The sequence below is a fragment of the Humulus lupulus genome, chromosome X (genome assembly GCF_963169125.1).
Source record: "Humulus lupulus chromosome X, drHumLupu1.1, whole genome shotgun sequence".
In the NCBI taxonomy this organism is placed as follows: Eukaryota; Viridiplantae; Streptophyta; class Magnoliopsida; order Rosales; family Cannabaceae; genus Humulus; species Humulus lupulus.
Window position 1 is genome coordinate 192,690,509 of NC_084802.1, and position 10,109 is coordinate 192,700,617.

The 10,109-nt window shown below is 35.5% G+C and overlaps 2 protein-coding genes across 2 annotated transcripts; one reads left to right on the plus strand and one right to left on the minus strand.

Annotated features, from left to right (window-relative positions):
- The first annotated feature begins 239 nt into the window (after positions 1-239).
- On the plus strand, positions 240-5,553 carry LOC133803875 (uncharacterized). Its single transcript, XM_062242018.1, has 6 exons — positions 240-696; positions 1,646-3,624; positions 3,709-3,784; positions 4,272-4,663; positions 4,976-5,074; positions 5,186-5,553. Exons 2-6 carry the CDS (start codon positions 1,690-1,692, stop codon positions 5,351-5,353), a joined length of 2,670 nt encoding a protein of 889 aa, XP_062098002.1. The 5' UTR covers positions 240-696; positions 1,646-1,689; the 3' UTR covers positions 5,354-5,553.
- A 1,741-nt stretch (positions 5,554-7,294) lies between these two features.
- LOC133804923 (transcription repressor OFP7-like) lies at positions 7,295-8,359 on the minus strand. Its single transcript, XM_062243025.1, has one exon. The coding sequence runs from the start codon at positions 8,306-8,308 to the stop codon at positions 7,391-7,393; it is 918 nt and encodes a 305-aa protein (XP_062099009.1). The 5' UTR covers positions 8,309-8,359; the 3' UTR covers positions 7,295-7,390.
- Positions 8,360-10,109: the final 1,750 nt, after the last annotated feature.

The following is a 10,109-nucleotide window of genomic DNA, read 5'->3' on the forward strand; positions in this document are numbered from 1 at the left end:
AAGTCCCATTTTACAATCGTTTCGGGAGCAATTTTTAACAACTTAAAATATTAGAGAGCATAATAATATATTGGCCATAGTTCCGACAATAAAAATCTTAAATAGCCATTTGTAAATAAAATCAATTATAGATTGTTTAATGTAATTTTCTCACGGTTTAAATTGAGCTGAAGCCCTAATGTTGGGCTGAAGCCCAACAAAAAAGGTACAGGCTGTGATAGGTGGGCCACGTGTGAAGATTTATGCGCGCTCAGTTTGCCGCTTTAATGGAGCTTCGTTCGGGTTCCCGCCAAAGAGAATTGGCGCCTTATCAGTACCCTCGTCCCTCTTGCCCTACCCATTCAGATTATCATTATCATTCTCGGTCTCTCGTCTCTCCTTTGGACACTCCGAGACTTAACCCTAAACTCAGTCACGCATTTCGTCGATCTCTATTTTGGTGATCCGTCTTTCTGAATCAGATTTTCTAGTTCCCGCCGAGTTTCCATTCGATACTCCGAGAGCTAGCCCTAAGCTCAGCCACGCATTTTGTCGATCTCATTTTGGTGACTCGTCTTTCTGAATCAGATTTTCTAGTTCCCGCTGAGTTTCCATTGGACACTCCGAGAGCTAGCCCTAAACTCAGTCACGCATTTCGTCGATCTCCATTTCGTGGCTCCGTTATTCTGATTTCTGAATCAGATCCACTAGTTTTCGGTGAGTTAGTTTCGTTTGCTTTTTTCCTTTCTTGTTTGGATATCTGTCATTGAAATTATCAGTTTGATCAGAGTATGTATTCTTTCTAAGTAAAGATTCGTAAATTTCATGGCAGTCTTTGTGCTTTACATGTTAGCTTTTATACATTCAGTTGAAGAAATAAATTAGAATGTTCGTCGATGTTTTCTACTGTTTTTATCAAATCGTAATGAAATTGCTTCTTTTTTATTGTGTTTGTGAATTTTTTGTAGGTTTGATGTTCATATTTGTGTTTAGTTTTTTTTTATTTATTATTTTATTTTTTAGAACAGAAATAAAACGAGAATTAAAGCAGAAAAAAAAAAAGAGGGCTCTTTGTTCACAAAAAGGCAGTTTGGTTGTGCGGAATATTTGCGTAGGAATCAAAACGTTGCGTTTCTAAATTCACTTAGTTTGCAACTTAACGATAAACTTGAATATAATTATGCTAATGTTTAAAAATTTTGTCTGGAAATCGTTAGTGGATATCAGCAAGATGATAGTTTTTTTAGAAAGTTTAATTTGGTGACTTTGTTTGAGTGACAAATTAAGATTTGTTGTTGAGCGTTACTGTTGCTTAGAAAATAGATCATGTTGTACAGATTCAAGATGACCACTTGTAGCTAGGTGGGATGGACAAGGCATATTCATATTGTATGTCAAGTCCACTCTATTGGTCTGTGCACGTTATCTATAAATGGTCACAAAGTTGTCTAGTTACGGTTAAATTGGTATGATTGCTACTTGGTGGGAAAGATATCTATGAAGTTGGCATCATTTCTCTGGTTATGTTTACCGTTTAACACACATGGACAATATACTATTAAGTTTTTATTAATTTAACTCTATCTAAGTTGCTACTAGTATCATAGGAACCAAGGGTTAATATGTTTCTCTTACTTGTGTCATTGTGAACTATCTTTCGTTACAGGGCAAAAATTCAGCAACAGTAAGAAGAGCATATCTTTTATTCCAATGGAGTTAAGAAGTTGCAACCATTTTCATTTTATCAAAGCTGCGGGAGGTGATTTGGTACCAAATACTCTGAATGTGAATCTTGGAAGGCCAGTATTCAAAGTCAAGACACTGGAAGACATATTTGACACTTTAGATGCCAAAGATCAGAATCTGATTCTTCAGCCAAAGGTCAAGCTTGATGGCTTGCTTTCTGATAGCAGCGGGATTAAGGTCGATGGTCCAAGTACATGTACTTTAGCAAAACGAGTTCTTATAAGTGATCCAGATACTTCTGAGTTTAATTGCAGTGATGACGATGATGGAAGTAACAGTGACGTGGATGATCTTGGTTTTGGTGAGATGACACTGAAGCAAATTAAAGAGAACTGCAAAGCAAAGAAAAGAAAACGTTCAAAGTATGTTCATTCCATAACTGATGAAAGGTGCACACGTTTTAAATTACAGACCGATGAAGAAGAATGTGATCTCATGGAAACTCTCATTACCATGAAATCAAAAGTTTCAAAGAAGGCGAAGGCAAAGGAAAAGGGTAAATGTCGACAAAATCTTGTCTCTAGTTCCTCTCAAATTTCTGCTTCAAATACTAAAGTTGAACAGATCTCAAGTGATATAGATGTCATACAATCTAAAGGAAGTTTTCCTGCACCCATAACTGTCAAAGTAGAAGTTCCTGAAGTTGAATCTTTAGAAAGCCAAAGCTCCATCCTTTTTTCCAGTGATTCCTCCTTGCTTTATGACGATCAGGTGGATTCTTGTGAGGTAGTTCAGAGAGAAGTGACTAAGATTGCAACTGACTATGATCTGTGCATCCAAGCACTGTGCTCAGATGGCCAAAATGCTATCTGTTTTTCTGTGGATTCTTGCGGAGTTGTACACAAAAAAATGATTGAGATTACAGGAGAATGTGATCCGGATTTTGTAGCTCTGCGCTCTGAAAGCCAAAATGCAACCTGTTCTTTCGGTGATTCTTCTTTGATTTATGACAGTGAGGGGGATACTTGTGAAGTTGAAACTGAAATAGCCTTTGATTGCGACCGGGGAACTCAAAAATTGATTTATGTGACAGGAAAACCTCAGGATTCTATTGTTAGTGAAGGGTATCACGAGTACTCAAAACATTCCATTCCTGAGCCTCTTCAGACTTTAGACAACTCTGTCTATTCCTGTGTGGTAGTGCCCAAAAAAATTACTGAGCCTGCCACTGAATGTGTTCCGGGGACCCAAATGTTGATTTTTCCGACAGAAGAATCTGAATACTGTGTTCAAAATGAAGCATGCTTTGATTACATGGAAAATGATAATCCTAAGCCAGTTCAGAATCCAAGTGCCTCATGTGACGATATTAAAAGGGCTGATATTTTAGAAATAAGTAGTCAACTGTGCTCAGAATTGCCTGTATTAGAATCTAAAGGAGAAGGATATGTCAATCAACTTGTTTGTGCCAACATCTTCCGAGAACCAGTGTTGTCAACCAGTGATTGTAGACATGATGTACTAGATGATATTCCAAGTCCTTCCAGCAATCATGTAATCCCATGTAACGTGGACAGCAATGCGAATGATCAACTCCCTTCTGTGGTCCATGGCTGTCTTCAGTACACTGAGTATGCCAATGAAAGTGAAGCTAATGTACAAAATGAAGACAACATAGATGATTCAATTCATAATCTTCAAACCAGTCCTGATAGCTGGGTTGCTCCGTCTGTTGATGATTCACCTACAAATGACGACAAGCAATCTGAGGACACCATAGATGATTCAATTCATAATCTTAAAACAAGTCCTGATAGCTGGGTTGCTCCATCTATTGATGATTCACCTACAAATGACGAAAAGCAATCTGAGGAGCTTGTGATTTCAGAAGGTGGTGAGCCCTACTACCAAGATTCAAAGTTGAATTGCCCTCCTCAAAGGCTCCTGTCAACAAGAAAGGTAAGTCATCTATACTGGATGGTTGTTTGGCTTAATTCATGCTGTGGAGGTTGTTCTCACATACATTCTTTTTATTTGTTTTAGGTTATTTCTCCTGATTCTCAAGAAAAATTGTGTCAGGCTGTGGAGTCAATTGAGTTGCGTGTGGAAGAACATTACAGTAAGTGAACAGTCTTAATTGGACTTGTGGACCTTCATGTTGAACTTACATTGGTATATTATTTGAACTATTATTTTTGTTTTAACCAGCCAAACTTGCTCTAACTGTAGAGTACATCTTTTAAAAAAAAGGTGTAATAATGTACTGTACACTATATGCTTATGGAGTTTGAATTTATTTTGATTACTATTTTCTTCTGTCACCGAAATCTTGCTTACACATGGAATGCTGTTTTGTGCCCATCAGAATCCAGTAGGGAGCTGGTACATGGTAATAGACCATTCTTTTAAATCTATACTTTATAGAAACTTTTGATCCATAAAGTGCTTGGGAATTTTTTTGATCTAGTGGAAAAGAGTTTTTATTGATTTGAAACCATATGTTATGATTTCTTTTTCTCCTGTGCATCCAATTGAGAGGTTTAAAAGAGTTTTGAATTGTTGGTCTTCTGTTTCATTGATTTCTGTTGCTTCCTTCGTAATTTCAGGACCTAAGAAGAAACTGTGCTTTACACAACAGACTGAGAAGAAAACCAAAATCTCTAAAGCTGAAAGGTCTGGTCAGGTTGCTAGAGTTAGATTTTCAGCGAACCATAAGCAAAGCGCTGTGAAACCAAAGAACGAGGGGAGACTCACCCAACCTGAAGGTGACCATAAGGGTCCTCATCATTCTAATGTATCCCCACGCTTTAGTACTGGGTGCACTTCCATAGAAACTTGTTCACAAAATGCAATTGCTTTTTCACAACGCCAGATGCAAGACATGGAATGTCTTGCAACTAAGCTCACAAATGAGTTAAAGACCATGAAGAATTTTGTAGAAGATAGATTGCTTCCTGAAGCCTGTCCAGCTACGTCCTTGAAGTATAAGCCCAGTGAGGTATGTTTATTATTCGTTACAGCTATACAAACTTTGCAGAGAAATACCGTTCTCTTTTTCTTTTTTTAATGAATTTTTAAGTAGATTTACATTCGCTTATTATTGTCTCTTTCTCAAACAAGTTATAAGCTATGAGCATAGAACTTATTCTTCTAGGATTTCAACTTTCTTAAATTTGAGTTTTATATGTTTTTCTTAATCAGAATTTATGTTCCAGCGTTTTGTTAGCTTTATTGTTATTATTTCTATACCCGTATCCAATTCCATGTGATTGCTTCCTGATCAAGTGTTTTTTATTATCTATGATTACAGTTGAGAATGGCCATAAAGAATGCAAATAGAGCTGAACAATTAGCTCAAAGATGGCTATCTATAATGGCTAGGGACTGCAACCGTTTCTGTAAAATCATGGTAGCTTACTTTTATTATTATTAAAAAAGGAAAAAAAAAAAGAAATAGCCGTTACTCAGATATAATGTGTTATGCCTTTGTTCTTGTCTCACTCTTGTTCATATTCTACAGAGATTGACTGAAAATGAATCTGGTGCTCCTGAACGTGAAACTGTTGTAAACAAAGAGAAGAAAAAGATAACGTTTGCTGATGAAGCTGGCGAAGAGCTTTGTCATATCAGGCATTTTGAGAATGAGTCATCGTTGGAACCGAATACCCACGATTTGGTAAATAAATGAAACGTTAATACCCATTCTTGTTGTACATTTGCCCTGGAGCAAATAAGTTCCATTTTTCTTCTGATGCTACTTTTCATATGAACTATTCACTATCCTTGTCCATCTAATGCTTTGATTTGTTATCTCTACTGTTTTTCATCGAGATAGGAAAAACCTGTAACGCTGTACCAAAGAAAAATAATACACTGAAGCTTCTTAACCGTTGTGCTGTCAATATTTATTTATCTGCTTATTTTTAACATTTATTACTATAGGCATGTCCTTGTGCATTTTGAATCCATCTCTCTGGCCTTATTTTAAAAGGGAAATTTGAGTTGTTCCGCTTACTAATATCCCATATTTATTTAACTTTAATATATTAATATAATAGTTATCACAAAAATATTCCTTCCAACTAATTTGTCATTTTTGCCCTTCACAATTTTTATCATTTTCCCCCTCTTCTCACTCTTACTAAAACCCCATAAATTCATCTTTAAACATTCATTTCATCTAAAACAACACCGAAAATAAATGTACTACCACTATTAAGGAACTCATCAAGGTAATCTAATCCGAAACTTAAACCATGGAAATATTTAATTAAAATACTAATTTATGAATTTTGTATAAGAATTTTGTTTCTCTAGATCTACACTTTGAAAATTGCAGATTTTCTAATTAAATTGATGTATTTGGGTGGTGTCATGAAAACTTGATTTTTTTTTAACAAAAATTGATGTTTAATGATGCTTTTGTAATGCATTTGCGATGATGTCATGAAAACTTATTTTTTGACGTAAAAATGTTGTTTAACGATGCATTTGCAATGATTTACGATAAAATTTGGTGAGAATAATTTTTCAATCGGACGTGAATTTGAGGTGATTTTTAAATTTGGCATAAAACACAATTTTAATTATTTAGTGTATAGAACCATAATTATGCTTGAGACTTGAATAATTAAAAGCACACTTCAAATTTGGACCAAATGTGTAGATCTCGAAATATACCAAAATTGAAAAATTAAAAAACTTCTGACATTTGAAAAGTTATGCATCGTTAAATTTTTAATTAAATTTCATCACAAATGCATCATTAAGCATTTATTTTGCGTCAAAATTTAAATTTTCATGGCACCATCGTCAATGTATCGTTAAACATCATTTCTGCATCAAAAATTAAGATTTTATGATACCATCGTATATGTATCATTAAGCATCGCAAATGTGTTGATTTTAATTGAAATCTGCAATTTTCAGAGTCTAAATTTAGACAAAAAAAAAAAATGCAAATATTTTTGTGGATTTTTATTGGATTTTAAATCATTAAAACATTTTAAAAAAAATTGATAAGTGCTTCAATAGTAATGGCCTGAGTGCTTTCATGGTGATAGGACATTTATTGTATGTATTATTTTATATGAAAAGTATAAAAAAGTAATGAAATAAGTATTTAAAGACAATTTATGGTCTGGGTATTTTTATTTTAGTGAGAGAGAAAGAGAAGAGAGGGAAAATGGTTGAAATTGTGTGTGACGCAAAATTGGCAAAAAAAAAATTGGTTGGTTAGCATATTTTTGTGATAAATTATTAAAGTTGGTATAGAAAATAAATATGGGTATTATTTCCCCTTCAAATAACAAAATTTGAATCGTTCCATCTTCAATTAATATGTGCACTTATTTATTTGTCTCTCACTCTCTCTCATCGCCTACACCCCACAAGACTGTCAAAGACTCAAGTGATGTCGTTTTTTTTAAAGCTCTACTGAATTGCACTTTTTCGGCCACACTTCAAACAATTGGGCCTACGAGCCAGAAGCCAGTATTAAATCAAAACAAAATTCGAATTTGTAAAGTTTGAGAAGCCACAATTAGGGTATTTTGCAATACAGACTATTAATCAAAGAATAATTTCTTAAATTTTTTTTAAACAAATTAAATTAAAAAATAGAAAGAAAAAAGACGAATTGACTTAATCTATTAATATATATGCAATAGACACAACACCCCCAACAAGAAAGAAAAAGAAAAAAACAGAGAGCTCAACCGTGAATTTAAAAGGAGAGTCGGTGTTGTTTGACAGGAGAATCACAGAACAAGATGTCCCAAATCTCAGAGAAGGCTTCGACTATAACACCATGATACTGGCGCGAGTTCAGAGTCAAGAAGCATTGGAGAAGCTCCTCCAAATCACTGGCCTCGAACATCTGCTTCTCCATTATCATCTCCAACATCGACCTCTTGAAATCTTCGTATGGATCATCCGATTTCTTCACCACTGCTACGCTTTCCCTCACCTTGGTCCCCTCCGCCTCGCACCCGTCTGTTTCCTGCCACGCCACCGTTTTCACCGATGATCCTTTCCGATTCTTAGAACTGCTACTACAACCGTTACTCTGGCGCTTCAGTCTCCGAATTCTCGAATCTTCGACGACCTTCTCCTTTGATCGAACTCTCGGAATATCGTTCGGTATATCCATTACAATCGGCTCATCAGCAAGCTCATTCGAGAAGCTTCTTGAAGAATCGAGAAGGACTACGCTGTCCTCGTCTTCATCATAATCGTTGCTGCTAAACAAAACATTTCTACGGTAATCACTCGCAGCTTTCGATCTCTTCTTCTTCTTAGCGAAGTGCTTTTCCGCCACCGCGAACGACGACGTCTTGACCTTGCAACAAGGCAATCCGGTGCTGCAGTCAGAGAAAAAGTATTGAGCGCACGTCGACCCGCATCCGTCCGATTTAATCCTCGATGAAGCGGGGGCGCGTCGCATCACGAACGAGTACTCCGGCGTTGAAGGGGGAGGAGCCGGCAGTGTGGACGGGTAGCCGATGTCAAAGACCTTCGGATTTACCGGTGATGGCCGGTAAATTGCCGGTTTAGGATTTTCCGGTAAAGAAGAAGGGTCTTTGGAACGGCAGAATTGGAAAGAAGTAACATTAGGAAATTTAAGTTTAAAGCGCTTAGACATTTTACTCTTTTGGAAAAACGATAGACACACGAGAGAGAAAGGGTTTGGTAATTGGCAGGAGCGTGGTGAATATTTTTAGTTAACGTATATATATACTAAGATAAGATACCAAGCCGGCCGTATTGTGTGGAGTGGGACCCGAAATTTGATGTAATATACTAGCTGAGCTGACGAGGACTGAATCCAAGTCACTTTGGATGTATATCTGTGTATTTTGTTTTGGAGACTTGACCAAAAAGGTTTGCTAGATGGAATTCTTTAGCGATTGTAAGGTTCGAAAATGTGCATTATGAAGGTCCCAAAATTTATCAGCTACGTAATTGGAAACTACTTACTTAATTACATGAAAGGATTTAATTTAAGAGAACTGGTCGTGGTTATTAATTGTGTTGTGCGTCTCTTATCGAAAACTTCAGCAAATTATCGAAAGCTGTATGCATAGTTAATCAGCGCCATGGGGAAAAAAAGAAGATGAAAAGAAAAAAACTCGTTTGATACAGAGTGAGTGGTGCTGAAAAGCTGTTAGAGCAAAGAAAAATTAGTACCTTAAGCTATAGCTAATATTAAATGTTTAGTCGACACTATATTCTATTAAATGATCCGGCACCCTTTGAAAAAAGACATATAAATTCAAATGATAGTGCCATTTTTCCAGGTGGGAGTTTGACAAATTCTATTCCATTCCACTGTAGCCGTAGTAATCGGTCCTGGCCCCCAATCTGTGTTCTTTCTTAATTTGTCCTTTGCTACATTACTTTACTTCTTTAAAACACAGTTGTCTTTCATATTCGATTGTAGCTTCGTGAGTGGCACAAGACGAATAATTAGTTTTTTAAAAAATAAATAAAAATTCGGCTACTGCTAGTTACTACTATGCACACGCGTTTTCATGATGATTTTTTTTTTTAAAACGTTTTTTTTTTCATACTATAAAAGATTCGAGCTGTAGTAGTTGAAATAAACTAAAATTACTTTAAAAGATGTATATGTTAACTTCTTGATTAATTGAGGTGTGGTGCGAATAAGGAATCTAATATTTTCTGTGCTTAACCAATATATATATATCCCATTATTTAAAATATTCAAATAGAAATATTAAAGTCAGTGTTGTAACTTAATTTGCGCATGACAACTTATGGGAAGAATGGCACCAGTAATGGAAGATTGGATTATTACTGTTATAAAAGTACACCACAAGTAATTCAATTATTTTATAAAATATAAATAACAGAGAATTACTTCGCCGAATATAAAACTTTTAACTAAAATCATAATATAAATATAATTAATATATTTATAATACCTTAAAATAAATGATTTTGATGTAGAATATACTAAGCTAAGAGGCTTTCGTATATAGGCTAAGAAGGAGGACAAAATCCTCTCATTACCCAATGTGGGACTAATTCCCATTATGTTTTTCAATTAAAAAAATTATAATAATCCCTCGCATAAATGAAAAACTGACTCAAGAAAAAAACAACAAAAGAATTAGACCTAGGTGATAGAGTTTAACGTTAGAAACCCGTATAGGATAGGTAGGTGTTACTCTTTGAACTTTCCATTATGTAAGTACATTTACTTTACTCGTTGATCAGTAGACGCGGTGTCTTTGAGCTGTTCTGCCATTCGTGTAAATGATGATATACCACACAAGAATCTTTCCTGACATATTTTGGTTCTCAATATTATGTTCGTTTTGGCCCTGAATATTTCCCTAGTTCTGCAAGCGATATTACAGGAATTGAGGCCTATTCAATTCCTATAGAAGTGGCCCATCTTCTCTCTCACATAGGTGATT